Source organism: Eublepharis macularius, chromosome 1 (genome assembly GCF_028583425.1).
Source record: "Eublepharis macularius isolate TG4126 chromosome 1, MPM_Emac_v1.0, whole genome shotgun sequence".
Classification (NCBI taxonomy): domain Eukaryota; kingdom Metazoa; phylum Chordata; class Lepidosauria; order Squamata; family Eublepharidae; genus Eublepharis; species Eublepharis macularius.
Window position 1 is genome coordinate 236,157,579 of NC_072790.1, and position 20,564 is coordinate 236,178,142.

General features: G+C 45.6%; 1 protein-coding gene across 2 annotated transcripts; it reads right to left on the bottom strand.

Moving 5' to 3' along the window:
• Window positions 1–854: 854 nt before the first annotated feature.
• VSIG8 (V-set and immunoglobulin domain containing 8) lies at window positions 855–13,510 on the bottom strand. 2 transcript variants are annotated; one of them, XM_054988519.1, is made up of 7 exons: window positions 13,413–13,510; window positions 11,217–11,392; window positions 10,314–10,653; window positions 6,941–7,090; window positions 6,272–6,394; window positions 4,929–5,064; window positions 855–2,133 (listed from the first exon to the last, which is right to left on the bottom strand). In XM_054988519.1, exons 1-7 carry the CDS (start codon window positions 13,459–13,461, stop codon window positions 1,689–1,691), a joined length of 1,419 nt encoding a protein of 472 aa, XP_054844494.1. In that variant the 5' UTR covers window positions 13,462–13,510; the 3' UTR covers window positions 855–1,688. The 2 variants fall into 2 exon arrangements, with proteins under 2 accessions (XP_054844494.1, XP_054844486.1); XM_054988511.1 differs by having other exon boundaries at window positions 10,314–10,680.
• Window positions 13,511–20,564: the final 7,054 nt, after the last annotated feature.

Consider the following 20,564-nt stretch of genomic DNA (forward strand, 5'->3'; position numbering starts at 1 on the left):
GGGGAAAGGGTTAGTTATGTGTGTTACCTGATCCATAGTTCAGTTGTTTTCAACTAAAAAAATTTAAAGGGGGCTTATAAAATTGCAGCATGCCTTATTAGCTAGAAGGGTATGGCTAGACTAGCATTCGGGAGGCCCGGGGTCAAATTTCCAGTAAGGGCATGGAAGCTCACTGGCTGACCTTGGTCCTAGTCACTCTGAGAGCGGGACCACAAGTGACGCCTGACACAGGTTGGACACTTGTCAGCTTACCTCAAGTTTTGGCGGGAAATGTAGGCAGCTTGGCGGAATGTTGGACAAGTGACAGTTGAAAAGTCCGTTGGACAGCAGTCAGAGAGCCAAGCTGCAAGACCAGGATGCCTACATTCCCCATCAAAACTTGAGGGAAGCTGACTAGTGTACAACCTGTGTCAGGCGTCACTTGTGGTCCCACTCTTAGAGGATAAAACGGAGGAGGGGAGAATTATGTTTGAAGACACTTTCATAGGGTTGCAATTCTCCAGGTAGGGCTTGAAGTTCTCCCAGAATTAACAGAGATTAGTTTCCCTGGAGAAGATGGCTGCTTCGGAGAGTGAAGGCATTGTACTCCTCTGAGGTCCCTCACTTCCCCAAACACCACCTTTCCTGAAAGGAAGATGTATGTACAGCCAACATGGTTGCTGCTGACAGGTATGACTTCGACAACGCTTGTTGTTTGGGGATAAGAGGTGCTCATTCCAGCGGAAGAGCCATGAGAGGAGTGAATTTGACAAGCCCCGTTTCTGAGGTGGCACCAGCAACGTGTTAACGTTGCCGGTTTGTCAGCTGGCGTTCCCTAGTTTTGCTGGTTGATTGAGGAAGGCTCTTCAGCTTGGTTTCTTTGAAGTGTTGATTTATTTAGAGGGTTTATATCCTTCCTTTCTTCCAAAAGCAGGTTGCGACAAACAATTATTGTACATTATTTTACATTGAAATATAAATAAAACACAGAACATATTAAGCCACCTCAAACCACATGGGTACAACTGAATTGCATAACCAGCCTGGCAGAAAGCAAACCTTCATTTCCTAAAAAAATCCACAAGTACCAAACATGGATGGTTTCTTGTGGCAGGGTGTTCCACAAGCGGGGTACCACATAAAGTATGAGGTCAGTCTAGCAGTCTGAAGGCAGCATAGTAGGAAAAGGAAGCATGTGGTGAAACTGAAGTATAATACAACCAGAAACGATGTCTCAACCGCTGGATCACTGAGGTGGGCGCTCTTTCAGAATGAAAACCAGAGTCATTCTTTACTGATAAGGTTTACTTTTAGAACAAGGAAGTGTAAGGAATTACTGTACAAGCTACTGCTGTGGACATTCCAACCGCTGGAAGATGCAGGGACTCATAGAGAGACACAACTGGCAGCCTCCTCAAAGGTTATCCTGCTGCTTCTCTGTATCAGGAGTGATCAATCATGTCTGACACAGAGAGGCAGCGGAATAACACACACACACCCAGCAGAAGCTGATTGGGAGGCCAGAACAGGAGATCGTGCAGAGAGGCTGTGGTCAACCTCCTTTGTGGGTCGGTATTCTGGGCTCATAGGTGTCCTTTATTATTAAAATTAATAGGGACATCACTAGTTCTTTCATAGGTTGTTCATGGTGCCCTGGCACACAGTTCAAAAATGACTGAATCCGGAGTCAAGTGGTAAATCCTCTGAGCTTATATTACAAGACCGTCTCTGCTAACAGCTGGCACCATCACAGCAACTCCTCCATAGTTTCCAGGGTGGCTTCGCTTCCCGTGGGTCAGATCCTGGTCAGAGCTGGATTTGTTGTTTCCAGGATTTGTGCCTGTGGGCGATTGTGCAGAAGAGGTTCCAGCTTTAACTTGCGAAGAAGAAGAAGGGACGGTGGGTGCATAGTGTACCCTGGCCTTGGTGGTGACCACAGAAGAACAGCCGCCATCTTGGTCTTCTCGGGAATCCACAGCACAGCTGGTATCTGCCTCCCTAGCTTGGGTGATCATCTCGATACCTTCCTGCTCCTTCGGCGAGTCGTATTTACGTCGCTGCGAGAAGCTGAGATTGTGAGGTATGTAGTCCAGGACAGATCGCAGGCTGCTGTTTCTGTTTGTACATTTTGTCCGTGGAGGGGCTGTGTCAACTCTGTGAGTGGGAAGAGACGGCAAGAGGGTTCAGTTTTAGCTAGAATTTGGCAACCACAGGACACACTTAAGAATGCAGATAGCAGAAGGTACTGTGAATTTGAACGTTCCCTCCTCCCAAGCCAGAACTCCATTCATTTGGAAAGTTAGCATCTCAGGGATCAATTATGACATTTTCGTAATGTGCTACATTTCTATGTGCAGGGCTATGGGAGGTTGCCATGAAAGAGTATTCAAATATGCAGTTACTCCACCTGTTGTTTCTGCACATTTCAGTGGGCTCAACCAGTTCTTACAAAGGTCTGCTTCTAATAAACACAACAACTTTCTGCAAAACACGACTCCATTGCATTGCATATCAATAATTGGAATGTTATTGCACGGTGTCAAGTGAAGAGGCAGCCATCTCAGTTTTTATATGGCTAACAGGCGCTACTGAACATATCCCATGTCTTTTCAGGGATGGGATGGACGAAATATTGTTTGGCAAAGTCAGAAAGTTAAGGAGACAGAACTCTTCAGAAGGCTTCAATGACATGTCTATTTGGCAGGCCATAACACTGCATTAGAGAGTTCTCCACTGCTCAAATTGTTATGTTGCAAATAAACGGAACTAACCCCTGCACATTCTTTCTACCGGAAGTTGTGAAGTCATGTATAGTTCAGTGACCTTTCCATTTGAAGGCTGTTTGCCCAATGTCTCAGAGCCAAGCTACAAGTGACCAATGACACTTGCCTGGCAAGTGAACAGACTCACGTGTATTCCTCCCCGTTCACTTGCCATTCACTTGTGCTCCACTTGATCAGTGAACAGGGAGGAATGCACGTGAGTCTGTTCACTTGCCAGGCAAGTGTCATTCGTCACTTGTAGCTTGGCTCTCATTAACAGAGCACCTGAACCCTATTCTACACCCCACATTTAAACCTGCTTCCAACCTCATTTACTATCCAGGCTCCCAGGTGATAAAAAGCGACTGGTGATTTCTAACCAAGGCTTTTCAGCATCTGCATAAAATTACAGATGGGTTGGAAGAAACTATGACAGTTAAAACCCGTTTGAAACTGGCTTAGATTTAGAGTTTCAGTGGAAATACACATTACGAAGTTCTACAGATGGCAATGCACAGTACAAAGTTCCAAGGAACGCTCGAGTGAACCTCATTTTACATGTTCCCCCCCCCTCCAAGTTCCCATGCACTTGCTCGCACATTCACACTGCAATGCTTCAATTTGCTCAGTGTGAGTACATTCGCGCATTGGATATTTTTTTAAAAATTATTTATGTCATTTAAAGTCCGCCTTTCTCACTGAGACTCAAGGCAGATTACACAGTGTGAGATTAGTACAGTCTGTATCAAGGACATTTCCGTAAACAATGCCATAGGGTAAATAAATACAAATTTACAAAGACATGGCATTAGCAAGAATCCAATACAGAGTTGAAGAAATGCTGAAACAGAACATAAGCAATTCTAGGCCTGACATTAGACAACATGAAGCAAAGATACCACATAGGAGTACATATTTAAAGCAACAGAAAATATTGTCGAAGGCTTTCACGGCCGGAGAACGATGGTTGTTGTGGGTTTTCCGGGCTGTATTGCCGTGGTCTTGGCATTGTAGTTCCTGATGTTTTGCCAGCAGCTGTGGCTGGCATCTTCAGAGGTGTAGCACCAAAAGACAGAGATCTCTCAGTGTCACAGCGAGAGATCTGTGACACTGAGAGATCTCTGTCTTTTGGTGCTACACCTCTGAAGATGCCAGCCACAGCTGCTGGCGAAACGTCAGGAACTACAATGCCAAGACCACGGCGATAGAGCCCGGAAAACCCACAACAACCAACAGAAAATACATAAGGCTACATAAAGGTGAAGTCTATGGTCCCCATTAGCGAAGCATCTGAGACCCCCTCCCTACAGTACAGCCCTCCTATCTGAGTAAAAAGCCCTTTTGAATAATTCGGTTTTGCATTGTTTGCAGAAAGCCAGGAGCGTGGGGGATATCAACTGCTAAAAGTATCTCCGGCTGTTTACAAATGCCCAAATCCCAGCTTCCGCCACCTCCCACACCCATTCATTGAAATGCAGATCTTGACACTTTCTCACACCTTAAAGAAATGCAGATTGGCAAGTTAGAGGAACTTAACGCACTTGCTCTGCTGTGTCCATCCCTGAGAGTTCTCGGTTCGAAAACAGTGCTGAATTGGAGCTCTGCAAATGCAGTCACACCAAGGGAGCTTCCGTGAAAGCGGCATGCATATGTGCCAAGCAAGATACAGAGACTCTCTACACGTTACTAAATACCTAGGGACGTTCAAGTGCAAGATTGTACATATAGTTCTCAATGCACATACAGGCTCTTTTTGCTCTGTGCACATGAATGCAGCTTTCACAGGAGCGCCCTTTGTAAACCTGCATCTGCAAGTGATTCCAAAGGGCAAAGGGCCAGTTCCGCTCTGTTTTTGCTGTAAGAACAAGTACTGTAGGCTCCTTTGACTTGCCAATTTGCATTTCTCTAAGGTGTGAGAAAGTATCACGTTCTGCATTTCAATGAATGGATATGGTGAAAACTGGGATACTTTTAGCAGTTGAGGAACTGATAAGAAATGCATGAATGTACTCACGGGGAGTAAATTGGAGTGTGTGCAAGCGAGTGCTTGGAAATTGAAGGGAGGACCTGTGAAATGAGGTTCACTTGACAGTCCCTAGATTGACTCTTTAACAGTTGAGAAAGGGCAGGCCTTGCGTTCAGATTACCCGTTGCAACAGCTCCAGTTTCCTTCTGTTGTTTAGTTACCTGAGTTGATTGGGTTGCTCTTTACTGCGCTTCCGCTTGCAACAGCAGACCAGTCCCGCGATGAGACAGACGAGGAGAAGCAGCAACAGCAGAGAGCCAAAGACGGCCCCCAGGATGACGCCCACTTGATTGGCGCCTGCAGGGCAAGAGAGAAGACGGATGCTTTCAAGGATGCTGATCTAAGACGGAAACCGAGGCACTCGTGTGGCTTAATTTAGCTGGATTTCAAAAGCAGAAATATATGTATAAAATTCTGCCTCCAAAGCTGCAGTCCTAAGGACACTTTCCTGGGAGTAAGCCCCATTGACCTGCTTTGGAGAGTGGACTCTATGGCATTATCAGGGCTTTTTTTCAGCTGGAACGTGGTGGAACGGAGTTCCAGCACCTCTTGAAAATGGTCACATGGCTGGTGGCCCCGCCCCCTGATCTCCAGACAGAGGGGAGTTTAGATTGCCCTCCTCGCCGTGTGGCGCAGAGGGCAATCTAAACTCCCCTCTGTCTGGAGATCAGGGGGTGGGGCCACCAGCCATGTGACCATTTTTGCCGAGGGTGAATTAAACTTTAAAAAACTCCCCCCTTGTTCCAGCTAACCCAAAGTGATGTCATTGTGCGGTCCTAAGTTCCACCACCTGTTTTCACAGAAAAAAAAGCCCTGGTGGGGACAATGAGCACAATGCACCTGTATGGGTACCTGTTGATTTAGCCCATTTGCAGGTTAATACCTGCAAAAATCCCTGCTCAGATAAGCGAAGCTGTCGTGGAAGAGCATAGGGAGAGAGGAAGCCCTGCGGATATGAGAGACCGAGGCCATGAAGTGGGGTTCCCAGGTACCCACCAGTGGCGAACAAACTCCCTTGCCAGCCAATCCTCCAGTGATTGGTGGGAGGTGGCAAGCCCCCGGAGGTCACCCGCCACCGGCAGCACACCAGGAACACGTGCAGTGCGCGCACTTCCAGGGGGCACGAAGATGTCACTTCTGGAAGCGATGCCGTTGTGCTGGCTGTGGGAGCACTCCTCAAACGGGCCAAATTGGACCCTTGCGGAACATGGGAGTGCTCCCATGTCCGGCACAATGATGTCACTTCTGGGAGTGATGTCATTGTGCAGGCGCCCTTAGAGTGGGAGGGTAGAGTGACCTGGCAAGTTGGCAACTCTCCCATGAAGGGCTTTGTGTGCGAAGACCAATACCTTGAATGGAGCCAAGTAACTGATGGGCAGGTTGTGAACTAGATGATGTGATCATAGCAAATATGTAACATTTCTTTGCCTCTATCACCGCCTCTTCCCCAGACAACAGTGTAATTTCAATGTCATTATCCAGATACTGAATGCAAGTCTCTTACCTGCCGATAGAGAGATCTCCAGAACACACTGGGCTGACCCGACTTTGTTGGCCACGTTGCACTGGTAAAAGCCCACGTGGTCATTGGACAGGTTCCGAATGACTAGGTCGCCAGGATTTGGACCTTCGGAGGAGAAAGGTGCAAGATAACATCAGTTAAGAAATACACTTGTCCGTCTAGGATGTAAGATCCAGACAGAGCTCTGACTTTTGCTCCACAATAAGATAGGGTTGCCAGCTCTGATTGGGTAATTTCTGGAAATTTAGGGGGGGGGGGTGGCCAGGGAGATCAGAGTTTGGGGAAAGGAAGGACCTCAGTGGGGTACAATGCCATAGAGTTTGCCCTTCAAAGCAGCCATTTTTTCCCGGGGAACTGATCTCTGTAGTTGTAATTCTGGGAGAACTCCAGACTCCTGGAGTCCGGCAAACCTACAATGAGATAAACTAGACAAGCTACGCATTCTCCAAGAGTTCTGTGTTTCAGTATTATTTCTATTAGGTCTTTTCAAGGACTTCTAATCCATCATCGCCTTTCATTTCCTCTTGTCTCTGTTTCCTGCACCTTCCTTCGACCCTCTTTTCAAATTATGCCCTCTGTGCTGATGCTTCACGATGGGATCTCAGCAGAGGAGCTAAGGCCAGGCATCGCTCATTTGCCACCAGTTCTTACCCTTTGTGATTGATGAGGGCATCCAGTTACCCACTCTGCTCCACTGGTAGATGAGAGGGGATGACCCGGCCTGGGAGGAGCAGCGCAGGGTGACATCACGGCCCCGGGACACATAGCCAACTATCGAGCACTGGGGGACGGACGGTCTCTCTGATGGAAAGAAGGGACAACAGTTAAGAAAGCTGGAAACGGTCAGCTCAGAGAGCAAGAGAGTAAAGAGTACCTCCAGAATATAGCAATGGTTCGGCTAAAAGGCCTATCATCCAATATCCCGTTTTCAAACACTGACATTTGGACCTTGTTAGATTTTGTTTTTTCAAGCGAGATGACCTTCCACTAATTGCAGTTTCTTGCCAGAATGCAGGTGGTGCGCTTTAACACCTACGGCAATTTAACTAGGAGTGATTCCGCACATGTTGGATAATGTACTTCCAATCCTCTTTATAGATCATTTGGAACGGATTTTTTCGTGAGCGGAAGAAAAAATCCACCTCAAACGATTGATAAAGTGCATTGAAAGTGCATTATCCAACGTGTGCGGAATCTCTCTAGATCTCATGAGCCTGCCCACCTCTAACATCAAAGGCTGGCAAGACAGGGTCTTAAGATCTAGACCTGGAAAAATCTGCTTTTTTCTATCGCTTCATTTAAAAAAAATTACTTAACATCTAGATTGATTAAGAGTCCTGGGCTGATTCCAGACGGCCCTCCCCATGCCGAAACGTCGCGTGTCGTCGCGCAGAAAACGCGAAATATCGCTTTTTCTCGCACGAGTTTTGCGCAACGTCGCGCAAAACTAGCGCGAGAAAAAGCGATATTTCGTGTTTTCCACGCGACGACGCGCGACGTTTCGGCATGGGGAGGGCCGTCTGGAATCGGCCCTGATGAACTCAAAACCTTGCACGATGCTTTGCGTCCTTTGCATTGGCCTCAGTTAAAAAATATTACATGGATTTTGTTCCTTTTTCCAGATTTTGCCAATGTGGCTGTTTACAAACTTTTTGCCAGTCGGTGGTCAGCCAAGCACCTCCAGGAAACCCTTCAGCAGAACATGAAGACAAAAACCATCCCTTGATGTTGGTCAACCAGTAAAGTAGGTTACCTTTCAACTTGGAGTTTCCATTTAACGTTTATGATGGTTGTTGAAGAACCAGACCTCAGAGAACTAGTCTAATATCCCCTTTGCAAGCTGTTGGCCCTCACCACAATGCTAGTAACTTCCATACGGTAACTTTGCATTATGAAGTTGCTAAGTTGGATCCATAACAAGTGGCCCACTAATAGCAATTTCCACGAGTTCTGCATTCCTACTGCAGACTCTCCTCTTGTTATTACTCAGAGTCACTCTAAAAGTTACTTCCTTCATGAGTTCTCCACGGAGCCAACCTGGGCTCACGCAGACACTAGGGTTGCCAGCCCCCGGAGGAGCTGCACTTCATGGAAATCAGTGGGCTGCAGTGAGACGGGGGAGACAGGAAAGTTAAAAGTATAGTGGGGGGAAGACAGGATTAAGTTAAAAGGAACAAAACTTTGCCCAGAGGTTTACAATCTTTAAAAAATACAAGACAATTTTATAATTGCGGGACCGCCTCTCCCATTACGTCCCTCGCAGGGCGCTATGCTCCACAGATAAACAACTCCTGGTGGTCCCCAGTCTAAGGGACATCTGGCTGGCCTCCACCAGGGCCAGGGCTTTTTCTGCCGTGGCCCCAGCCTGGTGGAACACTCTCCTGCTGGAGATCCGGGCCCTGCGGGACCTATTACAGTTCCGCAGGGCCTATAAAATGGAGGTGTTCCACCAGGCCTTTGGTTGAGGACCAGTGGGTGTCCCCCCTTATCCTATCTAAGATCGCTACCTCTTCTATGACTGCCCTCAGATATGTGTTTTACCCACAGCTATGGCCTATGCAGGTCTTTTATTAGTATCCAAAGTAGCCTATATATAATGGCCCCAGAGTATTTTAATATAAGGTTTTTAAAGTTTACTATTAACTTATTGTGTTTTAATTATGATGTGAGCCACCCTGAGCCCATTGGTGGGGAGGACGGGATATAAGTCAAATAAAATAAATAAAATACATAATAAACGGGAACAGAAGCAGAAGGAGAAGCAGAAAGAGAAAAGATAATTATGCAAAAGGGCAGAAGATACTTATGCACAACACCATCCGAGAACCCATCTCATGTCTTCCCTTACTCATCTTTTCTCTAAACTGAAAAGCCCCCAAACACTTTCCTTAGCCTTTCCTCTCTGGGAAGGAGGTCCAAGTTCACTCTGATCATTTTCGGTTTCACTTTTCTCACTTCTCCAGTAGCCTTTTTAAGAGGTGCTAGAATAGTACATAGTATTCCAAATGTGGCTGCACTGTAGATCTAGACAAAGGTGTCATGATACTGAGCATTTTAATTCTGTATCCCTGTACTGTAACCACAGCTTAGAAAGCCTCGTATCTGTGCAGTCAGAACTATGTGCTGTCCCTTTAACAATTGGTATTCATGGGAATTGTAGTCCCCCCTCCAATATAGAAGTTTATTGTAGGCTTCCTGTGGAGGTGTTAAAAGTTTATGGTCCTCTTCCTCCCTTTGTTCGGACCCTTTCCCTCAAGCCAGGATGCAACAGCTATAATGAATTTACCGCTTGTCTACAACAAATCTGGACCAATAAAGATGTATCTTGCTTATGTTTGAACCATGCCTCGTTCACTGGCTAAAACTGTGAGTAAGGATCCCTTTTACGATCTGGGTTGAGAAAGGCAGTGCGTTAACTATCTGGAAGCCAGCATCTTTCCCAGCTGCTTCCAGAATAATCCCTTTCCCTGGCATGCTGTTTAGGGAGAGACCGCGGCTCGGTGGTGTGCAATGAACCCCCAAATTCAATCCCTGGTTACCTCCAGCTGAAAAAGGATACGGTAGTAGGTGACATGAAAGATCTCTAACTGAGAGAGCTGCTAGTAAGAGCAGCCTTCCACGATCAAAATACAGATTTATTGTCTAAATACTCACACCTTGGTAACTAATCATTGGTATATGGCAGTTTCATACATTGGGTTGCCAGCCTCCAGGTAGTGGCTGGAGATCCCCCGGAATTACAACTGGTCTCCAGGCCACAGAGATCAGTTCACCTGGAGCAAATGGCTACTTTGGGGGGTGGACTCTATGGAATTATGCCATGCCAAGGTCTTTTCCCTCCCCAAACCCCACTTTCTCCGGGTTTCTCCAGGTTTCACCTCCCAGATCTCCAGGAATTTCCCAACGTGGAGCTGGCAACCCTATTCATACAATATGCCTTTTTCACCTCTACCACACATTCGAATTCATGCCCACCAAACCTCAACATATTTTTCCTGGGCAGTCGCAATTTTGCAAGACTCACCTAGCACTGTGACAGTCACCTTGCGGGTGGCTACTGTGGTCTTCTTCACCTTGCACTCGTAAGTCGCAGAGTCTGTAACCTGCACGTTCTGCAGATTGATGGAGGCGTCGTGCTGGCTCGGGTCGGGGATAGCAAAGTTCACTCTCTCTTGCAAGCCGAAGCAGCAGTCGCCGACTGAGCCGACAGGACCAAGTTGGTGGCTGTTTGGTTGTCCAATTACCACATTCTGCTGTAAACCGGGGTGACCAAAATGCCGCGATTCCTGGGCTCCAGAACCCCGTCTCTGCTGTACGTAGGGGTATCCGGGACGGATAACTTGTTGGCCTTGGTAGCTTAGGATCTGGTGGGCAGGAACCAAAGAACAGCACTGTTGAATCAACACAGAAAGGTTGTGCATTGACTTGTGTAATTGCGAGTGGGCCTTACAGCAGGGCTGTATGGAATGTGTGGAAACATCTCTTCTGCAGAGAAGCTTTGCTCAAGAAAGGAGCACCAAAATCATGTTCTGATTTTGTATTGACCTAGTCCGAGTCATTATTACATTGGCCCACTGCATAGGGAAGAATTTCTTTAGCAGCCTTCCCAACAGGATATCCAGTGCTGGTCAGGCGGAGAAGATGGCCACAATGTTGCTTGATTAACTACCTGTGTTAATACTTTCCTTGGAATCTCTGAATAGAAACTTCAGGGATTTTAGTTAAGAAAAAAGTCAACCATGCAGAATTCAGGTCCAGTAACACTTAAAGAACAACTAGATGTTGAGGGTATGAGCTTTCGAGAGTCAGAACTCCCTTTTTCAGATTTGCAAAGCTATAATCAAACCACCTTGATTCTAATCCCTACCCCCAAAAAACAGGCTGTCCAAGTCTGGCAGACCCTCCAGTGGCTGACCGTACAACTCACCACATTATCAAGGCTTGTGGGGTCAGAGTTCATTTGTGTCCATTCAATGTCCAGGTTGTTCGGACCATTGTCCTCTGGTCCCAGCTCATACGGACAACCCAGCTTGACTGAATCACCTTTGGCCAGGTAGATCACCTCCCGCCCTTTGGCATTGATTTTCACAGCAGGTACCAGAGCTAGCAGGAGAAAGAGAGAGAGGCATATGACAACCTGTGAAGATCCAGTGCCAAGAATAGAAAAAAGCATCCACAAAGAGACATTCAAATTGGTGGATCCAAAGAGGGACGACATAACAGGATTGAATGAGGAAGGGGGTGGTTAAAACTGGTTTATACCCTACAATTTCAGGCATCTTGGTTGTTTCTTTGGAACTGACACCAATTTATGCAAACGGTAGATCGTGTGAGTTACATTGTTTCAGACAGACTCTTGTAGTGGATCTCATGAGCAGGATCTCATATTTAACAAATAAACCTCATACATATAGTAAAATAAATATCAGTGGTAAGACCTTGGCCTTGCCTTCTTCTTGACATACTAGCTTTCAAAGTGCAGGGATTCTTTTCTATGATGAAGCACCCACACATTTTTCTCTCACACACACGAATACGCGTGTACTTGCAGCCTGAAGTGGTATAGTCCAGAAAAAGTTTTATCTAATGCTATGATCTTGGCAAATAAGACGATCAAAAGTTAAGAGAGCATCACTTTAGGTAGACAGTGAATAAGCTCCTGCTGGTACATGACCAGAACATACCAAATTGTGGAGAAATTGCATGCGTCCTGCAGTTGAGGCAGAACTTACCTGATCAAGATGTGTGGCCGTACAAAAGCAAATACATGAAGCATGTTAGAAAAACAAAGCCTTTGTTTTGTCTGTCCATGTTTGTAACCTCCTGCTAGACAATGGCCACCAACCAACAGAAAAAAAAAATCACTAAATCTACACAGACCATCATACAGTTGCCTAGGCAACGTCACACCTTCCCTAGCACACAGCCAACAGTGTCGTAGTGAATGTGCAAGAACGCACCTGCTCAAATGATTTGCAGTCCTAGTTAGAAAAACACTATTTAGCAGAACGCTTAATCAACAACAAGAGTTTTCTTCTAGTTCTTGTTTGTAATTTGCAATTGAGTTATGATTTCAGGGAAAGGGTATTGTACTTCACTCGTCTTAATACATGGGTTCTTTATGTGAACCATTCCAAGCTGTATGTTGACGACAACCATTACTGCTACCAGTGCTACTGCGGTTACTATGAGTAATACTGCTACTCTTACTGCTACTTTTGCTACTATTATTGCTGCTGCTACCAACAGTACTACCATTATGATTTCTACTACCACTACTTCTTGCTGATGCTGCTATCATTCCTAATTTTATTATTAGTAATATTTATTAAATTTATAGCAGGCTCAGAGTGGATAACATCATGTATAAGTACCAACACAGTAAAATCACATTAAAGGTAAAGGTAGTCCCCTGTGCAAGCACCGAGTCATTACATTAAAAGACATAAAATTCAGCAACGTATAACTCAAGGTGGTAGCCCATATTGTTCGACCCAAGCCAGTAAATCCCATGGGACGGAACTGATAGACAATATTAGGAGCGCCAGTGGAAAACTGGACTGAGGGGGTTTCAATCTCTCCCAATAGGAGACCAGCGAGGGAGCTCACCTGCGCCCCGACCTCAACCATATGCCTGGTGGAACACCTCTATCTTACAGTCCTGGTGGAAGGATAGCAAATCTCGCTGGGCCCTAGCTTCAACAGACAGAGAATTCTACCAGGTTGATGCCAGGACCGAAAAAGCTCTGGCCCTGGTTGGGCTTGGTGCTGTTCAATAAAGGCAATGGATAAATCCATGCCTGTTATGTACCAGGGCAGGCCTCCCGTCTGGCTTGTCAAGAAAGGGGGAGAATTGTCCGGACTAACTTTCCCTTGGGAAATGGGCCTTCTGCTACCATTTCAGCTCATTCCCAGTCCAATCACCATTTTGGCTTCCAAGATTTTGCCAGGAGTTACCCACAAACCTTTTCAGCCATGAAAACGAAGGACTTGAAAAGGCCTCACTGCATTACACAACTGTGGGGAAACTTCATCCTATGATAGCTAAATATATGCATGGAGGACATTATGCCGGTAGTCGCAATTTATCACCTTAGTCTTCCCCCAGCCAAGCCAGCCTTACCTGGTGCTAGACACAAAAGGAGAAGCTGGAGGGCCCACATGCCAGCCATGGGTCTGAGAGGTATTGCCACACAGCAGCACTGTTCAATCCTTCCTCGGGGGCTGGAGAGCTGTGAGTAGAAGCCCTGAAGAGTTGAGCACTTTTTACCTGCCGGGCCTGGCTCCTCCCTCCCAGGTGGAGATGCCTTTGGGGTGAATTGTGAGCTGACTGAGCAACTCAAAAAAGGTGAATGAGCCTGTCCTCGCCCAGTTTCCCCGCCAGTCACATTCTTAGTCAGCAGTTAAATGACAATTGAACATCCTTTCGCTTGAAGTGCCGGGCTCAGCTAATTTTGAAGTGGGATAAACGTGACTCTTTGGAGCTCAGGACGGTCAAGGTTAAAGGTGGCCTTTTTTGACCATTGGGCAGATCCCACCTGAGAAGAACCAAAACTCTTTCAGATTCCTCAGGAGAGTTGCTCAGTGAAGAGCCATCCAATGCAAAGTGAAATTTCGCTTCAGGTGAAATTCAGTGGCATTTGAGGAATGTTCGTTCGTTCATTCATTTGTTTGTTCGTTCGTTCATTTTAGATATTTATACCCTGCTTTTCTCCTCAATGGGAGCCCAAAGCAGCTCACAACATCATTTCCCCCTCCTCACAACAACCACCCATGAGGTAGGTTAGACTGCGAGACAGTGACAGGCCCAAGGTCACCTGACAAGATTACATGGCATAGTCCTAGTCTGGTGATGGTTCTTGTGTCTCCCATGTCCCTGCTCCCAGGGCCATTTTGCCACTCACAGAGACTGCACTGATCCTGCTGGTGGTGGTCCAGGTTCTGGCCCAGTCTGAACATTTGAGGTCTGACATTAGGCCCAGCTCCTTCTCTAATAGGTCCAAGTTGCAATATTACTGGTGCTTGCTTATCCCCAGTGCAGGCCTTTACAGAGTGGTGGGTGCAAGTTGCACCACCAATAGTGATGCTATGTCATTCCTGGCTCACAAGACAGGAATCAAACAGAGGTGGAGAGCAAGGCCAGCACTCTAGCACGCACTCTCCCTTTCTCTGCATTCAGTCAACACACAGAGGGGTAATACATGCAGGACTGGTATATGGCTATTACATGTGTTCCTATGGGAGAGTTAATGTCTATTGCACTGAACTAAGAATGTGAGAATATAAGAATTGCTCAGCTGAATCAGTCCAAGATACCTTCAGTCCAGTATTCTGTTACCAATGGTGGCCAGCAAGATGTCTTTGTAAGCTCCTATTCAGGACATAATCACAGAATCCTAAAGTTGTCAGGGATCTTATGGGGCATCTAATACAGTGATTCCCGACATTTTTGGTTTGATGACCCAAAAATCCAAATTTACTTAGAACAGTGACCACCTTCACAAATCATTAAAATTTCAAAAGCCTGGGACCTGCTTTGCAACCCACTTTTGTATCGGTACCCTCAGGTTGGAAAACACTAGTCGAATCCATCCTCCTTCATGATGCAGAAAATCCTAATTATCCCAGAGAGATGGCTGTCCAACCTCTGCTTGAAGACTTTCCAGCAAAGGAGAACCCATCACTCCCCTAATTAGGTGATTCCATTGCCAAACGGGTCTTGGCATTATGAACTTCCTCCTAACATTCAACCAAAATCTACCCTCCTATAACTTAAACCCATTAGATCTAGATTTTGCCTCGGTGGTTGTGGCTTCTCATGTGGTTGGGGTGCGGTGGAAATAGGGTGTGTACGTCCATTGAGCAGACAGAGAAGAAGAGATGGGGAAGCTATACTGGGAGCAGAAGGGAAGAAAATTATGGTGAGATAATGTTCCATCACGAAATACAAGGCGAAGTATACAGGTATTCCTAGGGGTAACCCATCCACACATTGACTGGCTTACACACAGTGGCTTTCCACACAGTGACCAGCTTAATATTAATATTATAAGACTACTGCATCAGGTACTTTCTGGGGCAAGACTTGGCCCAGAAGAATCCTGGCTCCAAAGTCTCTGCAACACATTATATACGGTCACAATCAAGAGGGGTTAGGGGGGACTTACTTAGTCATGGGGAGGAAGGCGTTGGTGACATCATGTTGCCAATGATGTGCTATCACTTTTGTGCACCTGGAAGTGATGTCAGTGTGTCACTGGGGGGCACAAGGAAGCTCTGGTATTTGGAGGAAACTCTATAGTTTAACCATAGAATTCCTCCAAATTCCAGAGCATTCCTGGTGTCCCCCAGCAATGCCCCACTGATGTCACCTCTCGGCATACAGGAAGTGACATCAGGGCATGAAGACCCTGCTAACATCCCCCTCTCCCCCATTTCCCACTATCCCCCTCCCGCCCCACCAGCCAGCTTAGTAGGCCCCAATCCCAAACAAGTAAGACTGACATTATATGTTCAGCATTGCCTGACAAAAAGAGGATGTGACTCCTTTCTGTCTGTTTTACCCATTTGCAGGACAGGAAGTGAATGCACACTTTTCTTGTCCAACCTTGCAATTATTCCCAGGCCTTGTAATAACTGAGTTTGGGAGACTCCCTCACACTTAGACTCAGACTATAATATTGGAGATGCTTAATTCTGAGGGAATCAGGGCAGTTTATATGTAGTAAACACAACAATCCTCTAAAGTTGGTAAGGCTGAGGAAAAGTGCATTTAGTGAGCTTCATAGCTGTCTGGGAACTGCCACCCAAGTCTTCCCAGTTCAGTCCCAACACTCAAACCACTACACCATGCTGGCTTTCACTGGGTCTTGGGAAGCTGCAAGGGCAGCCTTCACTTCCAGCTGCAACCAGTACATAGAGGTGTGAAATAAAACCCTCTCCCTGGCCTTTATGATATTCTTGCTTCTTCAGCTTGCTCTGCGGGGCCCAAAGAAACCTTCCCCTTTAGGGCAGACAGGTGAAAAGCTCTGAAATAAGGAGCACATTGCGGGACTGTAAGATAATAATGGTTTGGAGCTCAGGCACTGTTTACGCTAATTGAAAGGAGTGGGTTTTGTCGATTTCCCCCTCCCATTGCAGATCTCCAACTTCCCCACATGTTGTCCCTGGGGGGTGCTTCGTCCCCCAGCAGCATCAACTGGGGGATCATTTCATGCTTCCGGGGGATGGGGAGGCAAAGAAGTCCCGTTCCGCTGGTAGAAATCCCTTCCATCAGTAGTGATTTGCCGCAGGATACAAGCCCATCTCTTCTTTCAAATATAGCGTCCTTGTAATATATTAAACGGAGCTGCTGTAGCACAGTGGTTAAGTGGTTCAGCTGTGAATCAGCACCCTACTGGTTCAAATCCCACGACTGCCATGAGCTCAGTAGGTGGCCTTGGGTAAGCCATTCCTCTCAGCCCAGCTCCTCAGCTGTTTTGTGGGGATAATAGTAACACTAACTTGTTTACTGCTCTGGGTGAGGCACTAATCTGTCTAGAAGAGCGGTATATAAGTGATATTGTTATTGTTATTGTTATTGTTATTGTTATTGTTATTGTTATCCCCATCTTTTCCCTTTCCCAAGAGTTTTTCTGTTCCTACTCAATAAAGGAACAAATTCTTGAAATAATAAGGTTGCCATCCTCCAGGTGGGGCCTGGAGTTTTCCCAGAATTATATCTGAGCTTCGAACTGCAGCAATTAATTCCACTGGAGGAAATACCAACTTCAGGGGTAAACTCTATGGAATCGCATACCGGCTGAGCTCCCTACCCAAACTCTTCCCTTCCCAGGATCCACATTCAAATCTCCAGAAATTTCCCAACCTGGAGTTGGCAACCCCATGTGTGATACTTAGAGCCAAGCTACAGGTGACAAATTACACTTGCTTGGCAAGTGAACAGACTCACGTGTATTCCTCCCTGTTCACTTGCCATTCACTTGCGCTCCACTTGATCAAGTGGAACGCAAGTGAATGGCAAGTGAACAGGGAGGAATACACGTGAGGGCCAAACTACAAGTGATGAATGACACAAGTTGGACACTTGTCAGCTTCCCTCTAGTTTTGATGGGAGATGTAGACAGCTTGGCGGAATGTTGGACAAGTGACAGTTGAAAAGTCCATTGGACAGCAGTCGGAGAGCCAAGCTGCAAGACCAGGATGCCTACATTTCCCATCAAAACTTGAGGGAAGCTGACAAGTGTCCAATCTGTGTCATTCGTCACTTGTAGCTTGGCTCTTACTTTCCATTGTTCCCCTCTGTTCTGAGATCTATTCACTTATTTTTAACCCCACAATTCCTCTAAAGAGCTTGAGGTGATGTACTCGGTTCTCTTTCTGTCTCTGTCCCCTCAACAGCTCTCAGTGAGGTAAATTTATCCAGTGAGCTTCATGGCTGAGTGGAAATTTGAAGCGAAATCTCTCAAGTCCTAGACCCACACTCTAACTACTACACTGCAATGTCCGCTGTTCCAAACCGGTTACCCAGTAATATCTCTGCCATCTTTTAGGCACCAAGTAAAATTTGTCCCAATTACCAGCGCTTGTGGCAATTTGATTTTTATTGCTTTAAAAACTATTTAATTTTTGTTGCTCCTGAAAGTTTTATGTATCTAGCTTCTAAGTTTGCATTGGTTTTGTTTGTTTCACTTTGGATAATTGGATTTTTTTAGCCATTTGTTTTATCTGCTGGTTATCGTATTATTTACTGTTCATTGTAGATTTTTAAAAAAATTATTGGACTGTTCTGAAATGAAATACCTTAGAGGTAACACAAAAATATTTTACGTAAACAAATCAGAAATAATTTCATCTGCTCAGCTCTCCTGTTTGAGATCATCCTAGAATTTATTAGACAGTCCTCAAAAGTGTTTTCAGTCCCTCCCAGATTTATGTCATTGGAGCAGAGACGACACTGGTGAATGGGGTATGAGCAGGTAGGATGACTGTAACATGTGTTTCTAGAGGTGTGATGTTACAGTGATTCAATTGAAGACAAAGCCTTACTTCCTCTTTTTTTGCATGTGACAAACTGCAAGATTCAACCTAATTGCCAACTTTAGGAGCAATTTTTCTGCAGCCAATGGAGATAGAAGGGAATGAGGTTGCCGCAAGTATGGGGAAGGGACTATCTAACAGCCTACTTTGGGATGTGAGTTTTAACACAGGATCCCAGCTGCACTCCTAGATCTCTCACAGATTGGTAGGGTTGCCAGGATATGACAGAAGTGATGTTGTCCCTCTCTAGGCATTGCTAGAAACTCTATGGGTTTACCATGGAGTTTCTGGGAATTCCTAGAGAGGTGTGTTGCCATGCTGATAGCATTTTTTTTTCCTTTTCCTGATGACCCCTGGAGTGCCAGTGGGCAAGGCTGACTGTGGACAGGAGATCTCCCACCCCCAGGAGGCACGTGGCAACCCTATGGATTGAGGACTTTTGAAAGTGGTGCTGGGACTATGAATTGTATGAGAGGTGCCCCTAACCCCAGGCAACGATGTGTTGCTTAGGCACTTTACAAGTCCGACTCCTGACAGCAGTGCCTTAAAGATGAATTTCTATACTTGGAGAAGAGACGCAACACATTCACTGGAGTGTGAATCAAGTTTAATATAGCGGTTAAAATGGTGAACTATGACTAGGGAGACCTGAGTTCTAACCTCCACTCAGCTGTAAAGGCAACCATAGGCCCCCTCTGTGTTTCTGTCTGTCTGAAGAAGTACTTAGCCAGTACATTTACCATAAAAATTTAAGCGCACATTTTACAACCATTAAAACATGGAACATACGACTATATTCAGTTTAAAACATAATTTCCTAATATCTATCAAAATTTATAAAAACCAGGAAGTCAGCATAGTTCTAAGCAAGCAACCAGAATGGAGGTCTACATTCTAATGGGCTTTAACAACCAGAGCACAAAATTCCGCTATCTGATGTAGTGCAGTGAAATCTGAGTTTGACAACAGTTTCTCTAATTTGTTCTTATCCGAATGTTCTGAGATACCTTCCAGAAAGGGTATAATAAATCTCGTACGTGCTTCCTTATAGAGAGGGTGTCTGAAGAAGTAAGCTATAGCTCACGGAAGGTCATACCCTACCACAAATTTTGTTAGTCTTATAGATGCTACTGAACTCTTGCTCTTTTCTGTTTGTCTTTGCCTGTCTGTCTCTCTCACTCTCTCAGCCAAATCTACTTCAACAGGTTGTTGTGAGAATTACCGAGGGAAGGGGGAAACCAGGTTGTTCAAGAGGGCATTTTTATGAACAGATTAGGGCTATAGTAAAATTAAAATCATTCAGGAAGATGATTTAATACAAGAATAATGGCTGTAACTTATGGCACTGTTTGTTTTACATGCTTCCAGTTTTTACTTGCTTTCTAACTTCTGTAATCCAGTTTGGGAATTTCTCAGGCCGTATCTTTCACTACATCTAAAGACTGCTTAGACAAACATCTTTTAAACACAGCATTTATTTATGACTGATTTTAAAGATTTGTGACTGATTTAACTAACTATTTAAACAATTGCCTGCCAAGTGAGGCAGTAGAACAGAAGGGGGGGGCACCATTGAGTTGTATGAGAATGAACATGCTCAAAAAGCCAGTTGTGCTGTACTGTTGTAGAAATAGTCAACGTAGCCTACTTTACACCCACTAATAGGTTGATGAACAGGCCAGCAGTCAAAAAACCAGTTCTCTGTTTGTGACTGGCTGAGAGGACATGATCCAAAATGGAGAATTTTCAAATTTTCCTAGCATAAGATAGAAGGCTGCACACCACACGTCTTACAGTGTAATCCTAAAAAACGTTACTCCAGACTAAGTCCATTAATTTCAATGGGCTTAGAGTCACACTTCTTAGGCGTGCGCTGTTAATGTCTGCGCACAGGAGACAAGATGTGTCCATTTTTCATTGAGTGATCTAACTCCTGGAGATGGCTGGAGAAGGAGCTGAAGAGTAAAAATGTGAGCAAATCACAGGAAGAGCATTTGAACATACGGAAGCTGTTATGAGTTGCTGAAAATAGCCACCTGCCAAACAGCATTCCCCCTCAGAATGCTATCGTTTTTGGCAAAACAGGTCCATCACTTCTGCTTTCTGTGGCGGGCTCTGAAAATAGTGTGGGATTCCACCCCCCCCCCCACTAGTTTCGACATACACAAGGGGATTTCCTGTGGGAAAAATGAAAGCTCGTCCATCATCGGATCGCCACATGAACGCTCCCATGTCA

Bases quoted from the DNA above. Each gene is read 5' to 3' on its own strand.
- VSIG8 (XM_054988511.1), bottom strand. From the start codon at position 13,461: ATGGCTGGCATGTGGGCCCTCCAGCTTCTCCTTTTGTGTCTAGCACCA. The intron at 6,395-6,940 runs GTAAGAACTGGT...TCTCCTCCGAAG, and splicing joins GCCCTCATCAATCACAAAGG to GTCCAAATCCTGGCGACCTA. The intron at 5,065-6,271 runs GTAAGAGACTTG...CTTGCCCTGCAG, and splicing joins GGAGATCTCTCTATCGGCAG to GCGCCAATCAAGTGGGCGTC.